The sequence below is a fragment of the Euleptes europaea genome, chromosome 4 (genome assembly GCF_029931775.1).
Source record: "Euleptes europaea isolate rEulEur1 chromosome 4, rEulEur1.hap1, whole genome shotgun sequence".
NCBI classification, from domain to species: Eukaryota; Metazoa; Chordata; class Lepidosauria; order Squamata; family Sphaerodactylidae; genus Euleptes; species Euleptes europaea.
The window spans coordinates 85610921-85629915 of NC_079315.1; the positions used below are offsets into that span (position 1 = coordinate 85610921).

Below are 18995 nucleotides of genomic sequence, written 5' to 3' on the forward strand. Positions count from 1 at the left end.
CTTGTCTTGAAGTGAAATGTAGCTTCAGCCATTTTATATGACTCAATTTACAAGTGAAACTTGGATTGCAATAATAGTTAGTCAATAAAAAGCAATCACTATGGCTATTTATAACAAACCAATGATAACATTAGCTTATAAATTCAATATCTGATTTTATCTTGTTGTTTCTTCACAAAGATAGAAATTATACAAAATATCATATAACAAACAAAACAGGCTTCCGGTAATTTTCCTGTTTCATATAATCTTTCATCAGTTGGTAAGTATGATTTTGAAAAAATTATAGTTCATTAATCCTCTGTTTCTTCTTTTTTTCAGAATCTTTACTGAAGAGTTGCTGAGGATTATTATTGCACAATGGCGATCCCACGTTGTATCTCTTAATTCTAAATAAAATATTTTCCAAAAGGCTATCATTGGAATTCATTATACATCAAAACATGCCACAAAACAAAATTAATTACAATTATACTTACAGACAACTTTTTTCACGTCTTACATCCTTAAGATATACCAATCATATGGTGAGTATTCTTATATCATGTTGGGATATAGTGGAGGGAAAGGGTGCAATATTTATACAAGACGCTCCTGTGCAGCGTTTTACAATGAGAGATCACAGAAAGGCAGAATAATCGCACGCCGAGTTCAGTCCATTGGGGGCCATTGTATTAAACATTGTAATAAAGTGAGCCTCTCTTTGGTGGAGAATTCTGTCTATGTTTTCCTTATGAAACCGTTTTTTCCAATATTGCCATAAGGCAAAAAACCTAAGGTCAGTGTCATTATGTTTTGCCTGTTTAAAGTGCGCCACGATCGGAGCCTCTAACACGGAATTGCGTATCCTCGATTGGTGCTCTCCGATCCGTATTTTCAAGGATCGACTCGTCTTGCCTATGTACATAAATTCGCAAGAACATAGAACGGCGTAGATAACATTTTCTGAGGTGCAATTCGTATATGACTTAATTTCAAATGTAAAACCCGTTTTCACATAAGTAAAGCTCTTAACAGGGAGCGCATATGGACACATAGTGCAAGATCCACATCGATAGTGGCCTGTCCTATTAATTACAATGGGCCGATCAATTCTATCGGTGTGCACAAGTTGGTCCTTGAGGGACATGGTTCTTCTATACCCTAATAGGGGTGGTTCAGAGCAGTCAGGCAAAGAGGCAATAATATGCCAATGTTTATGGATAATTTTCCGAATGCCACTCACCAAGGGAGTGTACTGAAAAGATGAAGTCAATTTGGGAATAGCTTTTTTGGAATGAATGAACATCTGTTCCCGTGGCTGTGCATCTGCGCTTTTTTTGGCTGAGTCAATTAAAGCCATAGGATACCCCCTTCTCATAAGAGCACCTTTTAGCGAGGAGGCAGCCATATCAAAATCTCTATTATTAGTTGAGTTTCTTTTTAATCTCAACATTTGACTATATGGCAAATTATGTTTCAGATGGCCTGGATGATTGGAATTATAGTGTAAAAGGGCCATTCGATCCACTGGTTTTTTATATGGGGACAGCCAAATTTTACCATCAACATTCTTGTGTATATTGACATCCAAAAAATTAATACAATTATAATGATATTTACATTCAAATTTGATATTGGAATCAGCATGATTAAGTTTGTCAACCATGATATTATAATTGTCCTTACTGTCTATACACATCACCAGATCATCACCAGATCACCAAATCTTGAGTAGAAAAAAACATGTTGTTTAAAAAAAGCATCTGAAAGTAAATACTTCTGTTCATATGCTACCATATAAATATTTGCCACCGAGGGGGCTACAGCCGAGCCCATAGCCACCCCCTTGACCTGTTTGTAAATTTGTTCCTTGAACCTAAAGTAATTGTTCTCAAATAATAAGTCTATTAAATTCATTAAAAAATGGGTAGGTGGATGTTTATCTTCTCGTGATTCCAACTTGGCTTCAATGATTGCTCTAACCTCAGGGAGAGGAATGTTTGTATATAAGGAGACCACATCAAAAGTGGCTAAAATACTATCTCCAGGTACCGCAGCACCTTCAATCTTCCTTATAAAATCCCCAGTGTCCAAAATATACGATGGGGTATCTATAGCATAGGCATGTAGAAAATGTTCTAAATACTTAGAAATTGGATCCAGAACTCCATTAATGCCTGAAATAATTGGTCTCCCTGGGTGTGTGTAATGTCTTATGGATCTTAGGTAAAATGTAAAAAATAGGCATTCTTGGATACTGATTATAAAGATAGTCCGCCTCCTTTTTAGTAATATAATCTAAGGATAATGCTTCAAAGATTACTGTTCTTACAATGTTCAGTACACTTTTGGTAGGGTCCTGGTTATTTCCTCATAAAAATCCGTTTGTGCGAGCTGCCGAAGGCATTCGTTATCATAATCTTCAGCTGAGAGAATGACGGTCGCCCCGCCTTTATCGGCGGGCTGAATTACAATGGAGGAGTCCTGAGTCAAAACATCTAAAGCTTTTTGTTCCTCTAGTGTTAAGTTATTTTGACAGAATATCTTTTTCTTTTCCAAAATCTGAATATCTCGTAGGACACAATGGTGAAACGTATCAATCAGCGGATTTTGAACAGGCGGGATAAATGCTGATTTAATTCTAAAATCCAATCGGTCTGATTCCCGTCCTTTAAAAAAATCCTTAAGCCTAATTAATCTAATCAATTTAAAAAGATCAATCCGTGTCTGTATACTAGAGTATTTAGGGCATGGGACATATCCTAAACCAAGGTTTAAAACCTTGTTCTCAACCTCTGTGAGTTGTCGACCAGATAAATTAACTACTAAGTTTTGATGTTTCTCCTCCGTCTCCGGGGAAAATAACCCCCCCGCATGTAGTAGTTGGGGTAATTTCTGGGTCTTAAAAAATATTCCCGGCTTGATGCCCTGCTAGATAAGCTTGAAGACTCAGTGTTATCCAATGATCCCTCATCACCACCTCTATTAAATCGTTGTTCATCCGAGCGATACTTTGGATTTAACCAAACATAAACCGTCTTATTCTTGTAATCCTGTGTGTCCCTGTCAAGCTTTTTAATTTTATATTGTCTTATTTGTTCAGTATATTCTTCCAATTCAGCTGTCATTTGTGCAATTTTTTGTAAAAAAGTATCAGCCTCCATGTTCCTTTCAAGCTCTCTTTTCTCCTTTTCTATTTCCTTTTTGATCTTATCATTTTCCTCATTTGCTTTCTCTATAAGTAACATAAGGTCACTTGAGCATTTATTCAAAATTTCCACCCATCTCTCTCTAAAGTTGTCATCATTTTTAAACAAAGTTGGGGCTTTTTGTATTCTTAAGCCACGTGGTATCATATCTTCTTTAACATATTCAGCTAATGATGTGGCGTGCATGTTATATCTCACACTTTTTTTACTCTGAAACATCAATTGTTCAAAATTGTTTTATATGACTCAGCTTGTTGAAAATTCCTCCTTGTTGTGTCTACAGAGAATCCTCGCATACTTGCAAAACTGTTTTGATGAATCCATTCTACATTATGAAACTGGCTTCAGGTCGTGGTGGGTTTGCTGTGATCTGAATAACTCATTTGAATGCAGCTAGATCTGGTGAGATTTTCATCTGCTAAAACCAGAGTTAGCCCTGACGATAAATATACATTCACACTAGCTGCATTCAAATGAAATTAAAATATTGTGTGAAATTGCTTTGTACTCCAATACACAGCCCATTTTGTGACATGTGAAATTATGCAGGGGTCATATTCAGCACTACGGATACTTTACATCTTTCTTTCTTTTTAAATAAAAGCTTCAGTTTATGAAGAATGACTTTTTTGACCTGGCCCTTATTGATTAATATTATCATCTACTTGCCTTTAAAACACTGCATGCAGAACCAGAAAATTCAAAGCATGGAATTTAAAAAATCTTTTTTTTAATCTTTCCCAAAGGTGCTGAAAATGAACAATTACATTGCAGTGGGAAGAGTATGATTTTAAAGTACTACTCCCTGCATTTAGGGAGCAATCCTGAGCATTTTGACTAAGGGCCAAACCAGACATGATGGTGTCCACTATTTTAAAGCTGAATGAGGTGATTTAAAAATGCTATGAGTGATGGAGCCTAGAGTAATGAGGTGCTCTTGCCTGGCTGCCCCCGACCCCTTCCTCAAGTACCAAAACAGCTGAGGGGGAGGGGGCATTTCAACACTTGAAAGGCCCAGGAGTGAAACAAGAGTGCCTCATTTCTCCACGTTGTGGGCCCAGTTGGGCCCTCATGTCATTTTTAAACCATCTCATTAGGGTTTAAAATGGCTGTGGCATCTACAGGTCAGACCCATGGAAGCCGTCATGTCTACTTTGGCCCTGAGTCCCATTTTATTCAGTGGTGCTTACTCCCAGAAGAGTGTTCGTAGGAAGGCAACTAAAATGTACCTGGCCAAGTCATGAAACAGATGATTACTGACTGGGATACTTCTGTGCTCTCCCTAGTTTCATCTCCTTTGAAGAAAAATCTATCATCTTTCTATGGACACATAAATATTATTCACAAAGATGTTGGTCACACAGCTCTCATTCATGTTATCTCAGACAAATAATCCCATTTATTAGAATTTCCTTCTCATGTCAAAAACATTTGAAGCCAAGTCTGGCTCTTTCAAACACATTTAGTTGAGTTTGGTAGCTAACAATGAGTGGCTAAGTTATTTCAAGATAAAAAGAACATCCAATAAATTATCTCCATATGGCTTACTTCATTTATTTATGTACGCTTCACAGCTGCAGCATTCATACACAAACATTCATTACTTTATAAAAGGATTAAAAATGGTTATATATATTTATATATACAAAATTATTTACTTTTTAATTTTTTTACTGTTTTTTTTTTTTTTTTACAAAAAAACGGTAGGTCTATCTATCTTCATCTTAAAAATGCAGAGAGCTGTAACATAGACCTTTGGTTAGTGTTGTAAAACGTATCTTTAAAAAAGTGGCCCTGGTTGAGATTTATTGTATTAGCACTTTGCATTCCTACAGGCCCTCCTTGTCATTAAAAAGTCCTCTAGGCAAGTCCCTTTTGGTCAATGCCGTAGCTGGAGAAGTCAAGTTCCATGTTGCCGCCCCTAGGTCGGGGTGGATCCCACTTGCGCTCCTTATGAAAGGTTCACGTCACATGGTTTTCTGTGGTACCTCTTGAAGAGAACAAACCATCACTATTCCTAAAGCAAGGTGCTGCTTCCGTTGTCCATCTTCCATTTGCAAGAACTTTTTCCTCTCTGTTTTTTTTTTAAAGATCAGAAAACTATCTAAAACTATTTCCAGCCGGGTGAAGTACCTCAAGGCAAAAAAAAAAAAAAAAAGATGCAAGACCTCTGAGGCCAGATAGCCATAAATAAGTCTGAACTTAGTGTGACATCTCGTTGTATATACAGGATTTTGAACACAACACACATTTAAACACCATTAAATCATCTTATTTACATTATTGTTGGTGCTAAAATGGAACAGTTTTCATTATTACAGGATGCTGGTTTAGATCATCAAATGGTCCCTCAACAATTAACGGACAGGAGAGGCTGGAAATGGATCCCTTTTCAAAGTGGCATTATGTCGCAATTGTTGATATGTGTTGTGTGAGGTCCTTACATTTCCACAAATCCTTGATAATACTCCTATAACTGGTAAGAGAAAGGCACAGTAACTTAGGACTTGGGCTGGCCTGGCAAGTGTCCCAAGGTGACTAGAGTGTGTTCAACGCCTCGAATCCTGCCATGTCCTGATCCAACGATGAAAATGTTTCGATGAGTTTAATGAATTTCCCTTTACTGGCGAAGAATGTTTATAGTAATATTTCTTAGAATAAGTCCTTTGGAATGAAGATGCTGAAAGCAAAAGAGAAGGAAAGGTTTACAAACATGCCAGCAAAACTAGAACCAAGACTGTTGGAAGGTGATATATTCTGAACAACAGCCCAGTTCAGACATTTATTGGTTCAGCAAGAGGTCTTCAGGTTCTGCTCCCTTTCCATCATCCTGCAGATGATCTTACCTGTGATGAAATAGATGCCCATATTTTTCCCCTCAAAAAAGAGAAGTGATGAAGCAAATCAGGCATCACAAGTGATTAGGTGCTGCTGTGGCGCACATGTATCATATTACTGGAGCAATCCTAAGGAAGTCTACTCAGAAGTAAGTCCCAATTTTTCAATGAGACTTACTCTCAGGAAGGTATTCTTAGGACTGCAGCCTACATTGCTTAAGTGGTAGAGTGGAGAGAGCAGAAAAAAAAGAGTTGGTTTTTATATGCCGAATTTCTCTACCACTTAAGAAAGATTCAAACCGGCTTACAATCACCTTCCCTTCCTCTCCCCACAACAGACACTCTGTGAGGTAGGTGGGGCTGAGAGAGCTCTTAGAGAGCTGTGACTACCCCAAGGTCACCTAGCAGGCTTCATGTGTAGGAGTGGGGAAACCAATCCGGTTCACCAGATTAGCATCCACCACTCATGTGGAGGAGTGGGCAATCAAACCCGGTTCTCCAGATTAGAGTTCACCACGCCAAACTACTGCTCTTAACCACTACACCATGCTGACACATGTGTCTATGGAGACTCTTGTCAGTAAATATCTGACCTGGGCTTTAGACTTTACACATTTCAAAGGTAACTCACGAGTCATGCAGGTAATTTTAGGTAAATCCCATCGACCATTCCCCAGGCACCGGATGATTGGAACATGACGCTGGATGAAACCATCTTTACAGTGATATCTGATCAATGTGTTAATTTCATAACGAGGCTTCATCTTCCCAAAAGTCTTTGCATTTTCTACTACTGGAGGCTGGCCACAAGCAACTGAAAAATAAAGCACAAATACAAGCTGATGGTCCGGAGTCATATGTTTGGTCTCTCTATTTCTGGATGGATTTCTTTCCATGGAGTGTGCCTTCTTACCCAGGTGTGTTCTTAGTGATTCTGGGGCCTTGGCCAAAAGTCCCGGATGGAGCTCCAGAATCACTGCCACCCCACAGCTCCCCCCACCACCAGGGTAAGCATGGGATGACCCTTGTCCTATGCGAGGTGGACAGGAGCTGCTGTGCCCAGAAGACAGCTGCCTGGGTACCAGACAGGGTGGACATGAATGGTGGCAGGTGCCTGCTCTTCTTCTCTTCCTGTGGGGGAGCTTAGGTGGTCAGGGCCTCTCCCAGCAGGGGGTACGGTGAAGCTGCTCCTGTTGCCCACCAGCTAAGACTGCTCCCTGTTCTTACCTCCTCCCTCCTGCTGCAGCCCAAAATGCTAATTTGGTGGGTTGTTTGGTGCTGTAAAGGGAGGGGTAGCTGAGAAAGTGGACAGAAATGCCCCACTGGATCCAACTCCCCTCCCCATTCTCACATTATCAGTAGGCCCTTATAAGTGATCCCACAGAATGGTAATTCAACAGAGGTTTCTAACAGTAGTGGCTTGAAGTGTGAACAAGCATCCCTCATTTCTGACCATAGTAGGCAGTCACATTCCACAATGTTGGCAACGGTTCCATGATCTAGCTCAGAAAGTTTAGGGAGGGGGATTACAGCTAGCATATGAATTACAGAATTATATGGCATTGTCATTGTAACCAAGTCATCATCCTAGAGGGGAAAAAATAGAACTATGGACTGGACGCTATTCCTTTCTTCTTACTCAGTGGTAACACAAAACTGCAAGAAAGCTACAACGGGAATGATTTTTCTTTTTTTTTGCACCACTTACCTAGCCCAGCCTTGTCATACATCTGCTGGTATTTGAACCCTGGTGTTTCATTAGACTAAGAAAACAACGTTCCCGTGCAATTCAGAATGCAATCTGTGATTCTCCACTTAACAATTTTACCTGTTCCTTTCTTGCAGGTGTATGTGAGATGATAATTGCATGGCACATCATTCCACTGGCCATTCTCATGCCAAATGATAACCACACAATCCTCTCCGGCGGAAAAGAAACTGTCCGGCTGGTTTGGTCTCCAGTTTTCATATTGCTGAGGCAAAAACAAAACAAGCAAGGCTTAAGAGGCTGAATTCTACATTGGCCTGACATCTAAGGGCAAACTAAACTATGCCCAGATTTACCAACGAATTTACTAACAGCAAGTCAAACATACAATTCTATAACCAGAATAATCAAATACATCGCCAGAACAACAGCAGTGGGTTTAAAACACAGTAGATTCAAAAACAGCTTCATTTTGGCTTCTAATTTCAACCCGATCCAGTTCAATCCTCCCCTTATTACAACCCTCAAAAGCCACATGGCTTTTGTCCATGAAATTCCCATGATACTCAACATAGACCGGTGTGTGTGTGTGTGTGTGTGTGTGTGTCAAAGGGGACCCTTCTTCTATTTTTCACCGGCAGGAAAGGATCCAACCATAGAGATTGCAGCTTCAAGTTTCACTTAAATGGTGAGGATTAGATGCTTGAATTTATAACTAAAAAAAATCAAGATTGTCAAGGCACAGTGACCGTGGAAAATGACTGTGCCAGTCTGCCATGCAGTTTGCAAAGCTACAGTTTTTCATTGTAGAACAGCAGGAGAAAATTCGTGCCTTTTCAGAGATATATCTCATATCCTTTTTGGCTGAGCTTTACATGTATGCATATGATTTACTGTGTCCAACCCTGCTCTGAAGAAACAGATCTACACCAGAGTGAGTGCTGCAGTCTTATTCATTGTCTTCATTCTTTTTTAAGGTCATATAACAGAGAAAAGGGGGGAGGAAATAATGACAGACATGCTTAAAGAAACCTACTTACCCATTATTTTTGGTGCTTTCTATTTATCATTGCAAGTAGAATTTAATGGAGATAAAAATAAGTTTTCCAGAAGGGCAAGAATTCTCATAAATGCGAGGCACTTACCAGGCAATCTGTCCCTTAAATGGTCAAAATGGTACGCTTCACAAGTGCTTTTATTTAATTTCCGTGCTTACATCTTGGAGCTAGTCCACATGCATGCTTATAAAAAGTCCAAATTGTTTTGCTTTAATCCTTTACAAAGTAATCCAAACACAGTGTCTTTCTGAGCACATTTTAGTAATAAAGTTAATGAACCAAATAGATGTGCTGCTTACTTACTGAGGCTGTGGAAAAGCTGAATGTAATATTTAAATCTCTCCTACACTGTGTCACCTTATCAATCACAGGACTTTAATTATCTAAGCAAGGGAACTGCAGCTTTCCAAATTGCACTGCATTAAAATGGTTGCTAGAGCCAACTAATAAAACTTTGTTTTATTGCAAGATTACTATAGCTGCAAGCGTGTGCATTCTTCCCTGTAAGTAAGGCTCACTGAATACACCCGGATTTACTTCTGAGTAAAAGCATTTAGGATTTGGCTGTAAGTGATTTTCCTTCTCCAGAATATTCCTGATCTGATACAATACCTCCAAGACTTAAGCTAAGTCAACCCTACTCAAACCACCATGTACTTTATATTTTCTCATTTTTTAACAGCTCAACTTTACAAGTATTTTAGAAGAAGAAGAAGAGTTGTTTTTTATATCCTGCTTTTCTCTATCTTAAGGAGCCTCAAAGCGGCTTACAATCACAATCCCTTCCTCGCCCCACAACAGGTACCTTGTGAGGAAGGTGGGGCTGGAGAGTTCTAAGAGAACTGTGACTGGCCCAAGGTCACCCAGCAGGCTTCATGTGGAGGAGTGGGGAATCAAACCCAGTTCTCCAGATTTGAGCCTGCCACTCTACCCCACACTGGCTCTCAATTTTAATTATAAACACCCCTTCAAAGTGACAGAAGAAGAAGCCCTTACAGTTTTGACAATGTAGCTCTGTGTGCACTTTCAGAACACAGGATCAACGTGTATCTTTCTTTTAGGTAGACAACTTCCATTCCTGTTTTATAAGAAGGAAGTTCTCTTTCTTGTGATTTGCAGTTCAGCTTACCCCTAAGATTCAGGACAACATATGTGACTTTTCTAGGTGTAGATAAACATTCCAACACGCAATCACATAGCTGCAGTCTAAGTCTCAGATAGCAAGGAAGGATAATACAGAATGATTTTTGTGAATATGTAGATCTGCCCTCCTGGCCAGCATAACCAAAGCCATGAACCCGCTTGATTCAAATACAAACCATCCATCATAACAGTCAAGAGAGCCAGGGCTTCCTTTGAAAGCCTCTTCCAAAACAATTAAGTGACTTCAGTCACCCTGGAGCCAACTTCTGACGCCCGGTTCTCCCAAGAGGGTGAACTGTCATTTGAATTTCCCAGTGCTAGCAGAAGAGGTATGTCTGCCAAGAACTGACCCCCTGCAAGTCCTGGGATTTTCAGCACTTGGTGTCTGATCCAGCTGCGTTTCAAGGGAATCGTACGTGGCTTGTAATAATAGCAGAGAGCCCTGGCTTGATTTTCATGCAATAGAGTCTGTGGTTTCACAAGAATGTCTGACATCCCCAGGCATGACATGCTGTTGCCTTCGCCTGATAGCATTGCTGTGCACATTTATTTTGGCTCTCTGATTCTCACACTGCTTTTTGCTAGCGCCAGAACCGCTTCACAGAGGAGGGGCCCAGATTTCTGATTTGCTTTCACAACCCTCCACCTCGTATAAATTGAAGATTTCCAATTCCTTATAGAGACAAACTTCACAGATTGGGAGATAAACCTTTCAAATGGTTCTCACCGCTTGTGTTAAAATGCTTTCTAAAATACGGATAGAATCTTTGAGGGCAACGGGGTCTGACAGGTCGTTGGAAAGACTCGTGCGGAATAGCAGGTCATAGAATGCAAACAGCTCACGTGACCCAGCCATAGGGTCAGCTTTCCCACTGTTTGCGATATACAGGCAGCAGATGAGAGGTGGGAAGCAAAATGACAGGGAGAAGTCAAGGACGCCATCTTCCACTAAGCTTTTCTCTGGCATCGGAACTTACGAGATGGGATTTGGCAATACAGGCTCTAAGTCTTTCTGTGAGCAGAACTGCCAAAAGCAAATGCAATTATAAAATGGTGGGTTGAAACTAAAAATGGTAGTGTATTCATCTTTACTAGATTTTGCAATAGATCGCATCTCAGAACAAAACTCAATGGGTTGAATCCAGACTAAATTTTCCTATAGCAGAATGGAACTTTTCTGCTTCCCCCCCACACACACACTGCAGCCCCCTGATCTCCACAAAATGCTGCTCCAAGGGACAGGGGACCCTGAGGAATGACATGGGAGGGCACAATGGGAATCAGTGAAATTGCCAATTTGGTCTGGGCCGAACCCATTGTGTAGCAATTGCATAGGTCTTGGGGGGGATTACAGAAGAGGATATCCTTCTTAGATTTCCCAGATGCAGGGGTGTGCGTTTGCATTTTATTCCCCAAGTTCTTCCCTTCCGCAGCTGTCTAAAACATAACCTGAAATGTTTATGCTGGGGAATGGGGGACTCTCAGGAATAACTTAGCATGGAATCAGAGGTCTCTTCTGGGAAGGAGGGATCAGTGAAAATGGCCCCCCTTCTTGTACCTGTGCAAATCTAGGTGGGATTCAAACCCATAGATTAGGGTTGCCAGATCCCTCTTCACCACCAGCGGGAGATTTTTGGGGTGGGGCCTGAGTAACAAGTTGCCCATAATAATCTGACAGAGACAGCTGACAGGTAGCTGTCAGATCAGAGGCATCTGGGATGATGCAAGAGGCAGCAATAGCCTTGCAGGTTCTAGGGTGAACTGCAACTAACCGGTTTAAAGCAGTAAGGATGATGTAATACTGTGGCCAGGTCTGCAGGTGGCCTTATTGGTTTCAGGTGGTGTTATGTATATAAGCCTATGTAACTGTAACTCTGTGTTGGAAAGTTTGGTGGAGAGAGTGTACGTGACGGTTTGTCTTTAATCTGTGCACTGTAAATTAAACAACACTGATTTCTATAAAGCAAGGAGTTCTGGTGGTGTGTCCTGGATAACTGCTAATCCGCCTGCTTCCACGTCAGGGGGCGGGGTTTGGGAAGGGACTTCAATGCCATAAAGTCCAATGGCCAAAGCGGCCATTTTCGCTAGGTGACCTGATCTCTGTCGGCTAGAGATCAGTTGTAATTAGGGTTCCCAGGCTCTCTTCACCACTGGCGGGAGGTTTGGAGAGGGGAGGGACTTCAATGCCATAGTCCAATTGTCAAAGTGGTCATTTTCTCCAGGTGAACTAATTTCTATTGGCTGGAGATCAGTTCTAATAGTAGGGGATCTCCAGCTAGTACCTGGAGGTTGGCAACCCTAGTTGTAGTAGCAGGACCTCTCCAGATAATACCTGGAGGTTGGCAGCCCTACCCAACTCCACGTTCACTCCATTAGCTAAGGTTTCCAGTTTGAATTCTCTAAATGTAATATGTAAACTTTAAATTGAATTAGATAATTCTGGGATGGAATCTCCAATGTTAAATACCCAGGGAGACGTGATTTAACCATTGAATTGTTTTTTGTGATTCCAGGATAGCAAAATCATGCAGTTATAGATTCTCCACAGCCCACAAGCTACACACTTGCCAGGCATCAGGTAAACATTTAAGGACTTGGTGCACTTTTCCCTTGATCTCACAACTGCAGGATCATACATCCAATTTTCCCAGTGTCTGCACTCTTTGAGGAACAGGCCCTTGCAAAAGTAATGAGTACCGAATGGAAAATCAGCACAATTCAGCAGAAGAATATTGGAGCACTTCCTAAAAAAACAACCATAACATGGAACACAATCAGAACAGAACTGGTGGCATAAGCTATTCCCTAATTAAATCCTGTAAGAGACAGAAGGATGAATGTGCCATTAGTAATTAATTAAAATGATTGATTAACCAGACTACCAATGGTCATTTGGAAAACACCCAACATCTCTAGCCCTGGGGACAGCTGTTCCTTTTATTGGACATGCTTCATTATCATTATATTATTTTTATATATTTTAATTTGTTTTTATTCTCCGCCTTTCTGAAAAGCTCAAGGCTTAAAGTAGGTTCCTTAAATCAACTATAAAATACACCAGTATCATAGCACAAAATATACCATTGCACACAGTTCAGTATAAAATATCAAGTGCAGTACTAAAAGAGAGACATTCAGTAGGGAGAACCCAAGCAATTTCCATCCGCTAAAAACCAAAGGCAGAAGAAAAAAAAGTCTACAAAAGAGAAATGTCTTCCTTGTGAAATCTCATGCATGAGCTGGTGAAGTGTGCATAACCTGCTCAGAAGGAACAACCAATAAAAACCAATAGGCTGTGGCACACAGGCTCATTCAGGAGGAAAGGCTTCTATGGAGCTTTCTGGGTCTGTTGTACCTCCTCCAGAATGCACTGGGGGTCTTCCTGCCGCCTCTTTCCTCTTCATGTTGCTTACAAGTATCACTGGGACTACAGGAAAATCCCAATTCACATCAGGATAGGGAGGCAATGTATTTATTGAGGTCTTGGGTGCTCTCATGCATGAAGATGCATATGGGATGGAAGGCATCGTTGGAGTTGAAGTTCTCATGATGCTCAATCATCCTGAAACAACCCAAGGCCTTCATGAAGCCCGAGCCTTCCCCAGCAGCATGGATCAAAGGCTACCAACTTCCAGGTGGGGCCTGGAGGTCTCTCAGAATTACAACTGGTCCCCCAACTACAGAGATTAGTTCTCCTGGAGAAAATAGCTATGTTGGAGGGTTGACTCTGTGGTATGATACACTGCTCAAGTGCATTCCCTCCCCAAACCCTTCCCTCCCCATACTCTATCCACAAACCTCCAGAATTTTCTCAACATGGAGTTGGCAACCCTATCTCTATACCACCACTACCATTGTAAGATGGAGAGTAGAGAATGGCTGTGTTTACAGAAGCCTCTAAATCTTGGCATGTCCTAACTATATTATTTTCTCTTTACAAAAAAATTGCGTTCTCTGGAGAGGCCTAATTTAGATTTGCCACTGATCTGTCATTTCAGATCAAACATGGGCCTTTTATGCAGGGACGTTTCCCCACAGTCACCCCCAATGCTTTGGGGCTTCCTTTTGATTATGCATGCCTTATCTGCCCATCAGAGGTAGGGTTGCCAACCTCCAGGTACTAGCTGGAGAACTCCTGCTATTACAACTGATCTCCAGAGGATAGAGATCAGTTTACCTGGAGGAAATGGCCGCTTTGGCAATTGGACTCTATGGCATTGAAGTCCCCTCCCCAAAGCCCACCCTCCTCAGGCTCAGCCACAAAAGCCTCCCGCCGGTGGCGAAGAGGGACCTGGCAACCCTAGTCAGAGGTCGCCTTGCTCTCCCTGTACGTTTTGCCCATATTTTTCAGATTTTGGCTAAAACAGCATCCAGAAAACACAGGCAAAATGCACAGGGAGAGCAAGCCGACCACTGATTGGTGGAAAAGGCATGCATAATCAAAAGGAAGCTCCGAAGCAGTCGGTGGGGGTGACCGAGGGGAAACGTCCCTGTTTAAAAGGCCATGGACTCCTGATAGTGAGGAGTCCAATCTGAAAAAAAAAAAAACCATCTGTTTGGGAAGAGAGTCCCCCAACCCAATCCAGAAAGGGCCAGGTAACTATAAAATGTGTCAGCAAGTCTAGTAACATGGGCTTTGTGGCACATAGACTTGGGCAAGCCAAATGATGACAAAATGGCTGTAGGAAACAAATCCCTGTTTTAAATTACTTTTTCAGAGTTAAAAAAACAGGAACTTTTTAGATTTTAATGATCACAGGCACAATTTCTTAGAAGCGTCTCCAATGAATACTTCATTGAAACAGATAGGATTGGTACAAGAGCTCTCATGCACTTTGGCACATCTCCCATTCACTTCAGTTGGGCTTTTGCAGGAGACGTTCCTGTGGTTTGTGCTCCATTTCTTTTTTACTTTCTATTTTATTCTATTTCAGTATTCTTTCAAATAACACATGGCAGAGAAACAAAATAGTTCATTTCCATTTTTGGCACAGTGTAATATTCTATTATTAATGGGGGGGGGGTGTACCTAGCCAGCCAAATGTACAGACGGATACAAAAATAGTATCTTTCTCCCAATTACTTTCCTGCTAAGTTGTGTCTCAGTTAAAATGCTATACTCTATGGTCCGATGAAGCCATCAACTGGAAGGGGTTTCACTAGCCCAGGGAGATCCAGCTGTAATAGCAAGCTTTTACATGTAAGTCACTTAGCTGGATATGATCTGCAAATCCAGAAGGTTATTGCCAATTATAAAACCCAACCACCCAACTTCCAGGACTATAAGACAATGATCTATAATTCTATCCCATGCATCCTCTAACACAGTGGTTCTCAACCTTTTTTTGCTCCATTCCCCCCTTTCACCATTGTTCAGAATATAATTCCCCCCTTCTCAAGATAGTCTAACTAAAAAACAAACAAACTACAATTTTACAGATTGCACGTAATCTACAGGACATCACACTTTGCTGAATAGTGCTCCAAATCCCCCCGCCGAATCCTAAAATTCCTCCCTGGGTGGGAATTCCCCCCTTGTTGAGAACCCCTGCTCTAACAGATAGCTGCTGCTGCCACCTTTGGAATTTAAGCAACCCCTTAGCTGCACCACTAAAGCTGTGGGGGTATAGATTTGAAATTATATGGACAAAACTTTCTGAAAATCAAGAAGCCCAAGGGGTGAATGAATACCATTTTTGTTGTTCAGTGTCCTAAAGCTCCATGCCCTTTTCCTGTGCTAGTAGAAGTGGAATAAATTATGTCAATTACATAAATATGCAAATGTCCCAGTGTGCATAATTTGCACAAGTTGCAGGATACAGCTTTCCTTGGCATGTCAGCTGGATTCTCTCGGAACACAGATTTGATTGATTTCCCCCTCTGTAGTGCAATGCACATACTGCTGTGCATACTAATTCTACACCTCTGAAGAAATCTGAAAATGGTGGTCTTTGCTAAAGATTTTTTTGTGGACTGCATATTGACAATATATCCCTTAGATCCTTCTTTACAAGATTCATTATAGAAATTTAGGCTACCTTCCAGGTATTTGCTATTTGCCTGTCTAAACTCTTCTATTTATCATCATTTCAGATCAAAGTGCATTTACACAATGACAGTTCTTTAGGAGCTAAAGGACTGTATTCCTATCATCTATTTTCATCATTTATCATCTATTAGTCCCTGCTATTCTTTGCTTTAATGAAATCACATTTAAAGAATTGCTTTAATGAAATTACATTTAAAGGAAACACAAATAACAATCTTAGTCTATTCATTAGTGACTTGCTGTCAGTGTATAAAGATAATCATATAAAATATATAACCTTAGCTTTCATAAAATCCTGCACAAATATCCAGATGTGTTCCAGCTAAAGTCTAGTTATAGCTTACAATGTCATCCTAAACAGAGTTACACCTGTCCATTGGGCTCAGAAAGTTGTGATTCTGCTTTGGATGGTGCTGTTATAGAGAGACAGAGAATTCTATGAAGGACTATTCCAGCATGGTGTAGTGGTTAAGAACTTTGGTTTGAAGCGGTGGACTCTGATCTGGAGAACTGGGTTTGATTCCCCACTCCTCCACATGAGTGGCGGCTGCTAATCTGGTGAACTGGATTTGTTTACCCACTCCTACACATGAAGCCAGCTGGGTGACCTTGGACTAGTCACAGCTCTCTCAGCCCCACCTACCTCACAGAGTGTCTGCTGTGGGGAGGGGAAGGGAAGGTGATTGCAAGCAGGTTTGATTCTTCCTATGTGAGAAACTCGGCATATAAAAACCAACTCTTCTTCTTCTAGAATTCTCTGTAGATATCAAGGATTGCACTCTAGTGTTAGTTACTTAACAACGTATCTGCTCTATCAATAGTTTGGTAATAAATAATTCTAATGGATGTTAAAATGTTTGGAGTATGTCAAGGTGAATCTGTCATGACTAGAAAGCCAACAGCCATTAATTTATTACAGCTATCCTTTTTTCTATCACATGCCTGTCAAAAGACTTGGGCTCAGTAACAATAACTAGGATTAAACATTCCAGTTAATTTCCCAGTGCTTCAGACTGCTACTTCCTGATTACTTGTATTTATCCTGCTTAATTACATTGTTTATTTGTACCCCAAGAATGGGGTATGTCTGATCCGTCCCATCGTCTATTATGTGTTACATCCATGTATGTCTGATCCGTCCCATCGTCTATTATGTGTTACATCCAAATCTCTTCCAGTCCTTTATACACACTAAAAGATTTTTGATAGGATTCGCACCGAGTCTCCCTGTCTCGACTCCTCTCTTATCCCTTCCTTTTGTAAATTTCTGTATAAAAATCCCCTAAATGATTCCCTCTTCCATGATGATTTGCTTTTCATAGCACCTGAAGAAGCGAGCTTTGACATCAAAGCTCATGCAGATAGAAATGCTGTTAGTCTTTAAGGGGCCGCTGGACTTCTGGTTTACATTCAGAACAGTCAACCGAGCAGGGTGTGTAGTGAACCTCAACTATATCAACTATGGATGCAAAAGAATAATCACTTGATCAGCCAATGCGTGAAAAGCTAATAATCCACCTCTACAGCTAGGATCAAAGGAGTGTTTACTGTAAAGAAGTCCTAAATGTTGATGCATGGGTCACCTAGTTTTCGGCATCTTTAAATTCCTCATTAGAGGAATAACAGAGAGAAACAACTCTTCATTCTCCTTCCCTATAATCTCCTCAAACACCTTTGTCAATTAAAAAAATCCTGAAATGAGCTTATCATAAAGCCAAAGAAAGAATATATTAGGAAGAGAGTAAATCTATCAGGAGATACACAATTGATTATTAGAGTTTGTCCGTGACTGGTTTAAAATTGATCAGTGGAAATGTTGAGCTAAATGTTAGCTAGTGTTTTCCTTACCCTGGTTACATCCACACAGCATGCATTCTCTGTGTAATTCTCATTGCTGCTGCAAATGCAGAGGCATTCACAGAGATAGTGAAGGGCCAACACAGCAGTTTTCCATCTGTTTTCCCTGCCTCAGCTCCCTGCGGCTGCCATCCTACCTCCCATGATAATGGGGGGGTGGGGGGGTCATTTGGGGGGTCTTTTAAAAATAATTGCTGTATTGTTGCAGTGTTATAAAGGGTATAGTATAGTGCCATCAAGTTGCAAACCATTTATGGGTACCCCTTAAGGGGTTTTCAAGGCAAGAGATGAGACAGGTGGTTTGCTATTCCCTTCCTCTGCATAGTAACCCAGGTCCTCCTTGGTGGTCTTCCATCCAAGTAGTAACCATGGCCAACCCTGCTTAGCTTCTGAGCCAGGATCCAAACACTTGGCAGGAGATCCATTGTGGTTTCCTATGCTAACTGGCCTATGGGAGTGTGGATGAGGCAAATTGTTTAGACTCCCTCCAGTCTCGGTTTAGGCCTGGTTATGGGACTGGAACAGCCTTGGTCAGTCTGGTGGATTACTTGCACCAGGAGATGGACAGAGGGAATGTGACTCTTTTAATTCTCCTGGACCTCTCAGTGGCTTTCAATACCATCAATTATGGTATCCTTCTGGACTGCCTATCTGGACTGGGATTGGGAGGCATCATTCTGCAGTGGTTCCAGTCCTACCTAGAGAGTAGGTTTTAGAAGGTAGTGCTGGGGGGCTGCTGTTCAGCCTCTTGGCCTTTGGCCTATGGGGTTCTGCAAGATTTCATCTTGTCCCCTATGCTCTTCAACATCTACATGAAACTGCTAGGTGCAGTCATGAAGAGATTTGGGCTGGGTAGTCACCAATATGCCGATGGCAATCAGCTCTATCTCTTGCTTCCAGCTGATCCAGGAAGGCTGTAGAAATCCTGAACCAGTGCCTGGAGGCGGTTTTGGAGTGGATGTGGGCAAATAAACTGTAGCTCAATCCCAACAATACGGAAGCACTACTGGTGGGTGGAAAGCCTGGCTTGGGATTTAAGGTGTCACCTGTTCTGGAAGGGATTGTGTTCCCTTTGAAGGAACAGGTCTGTAGTCTAGGGGTGTGCTTGGAGCCAGGCCTACTGCTGGATAAGCAGGTGGAAGCTGCGGTCAA

The 18995-nt window shown here is 41.2% G+C and overlaps 1 protein-coding gene across 1 annotated transcript in view; it reads right to left on the bottom strand.

Annotated features, from left to right (window-relative positions):
• Positions 1-5276: 5276 nt before the first annotated feature.
• VCAN (versican) overlaps positions 5277-18995 on the bottom strand; it is a 166061-nt gene continuing 152342 nt past the window's right edge. Inside the window, exons 13-15 of the mRNA XM_056847925.1 lie at positions 7857-8001; positions 6660-6842; positions 5277-5871 (exon numbers count right to left, since the gene is read on the bottom strand). Of these exons, the coding sequence (XP_056703903.1) occupies positions 5741-5871; positions 6660-6842; positions 7857-8001 (459 nt within the window). The 3' untranslated portion in view covers positions 5277-5740. The remainder of the gene's footprint in view (positions 5872-6659; positions 6843-7856; positions 8002-18995) is intronic.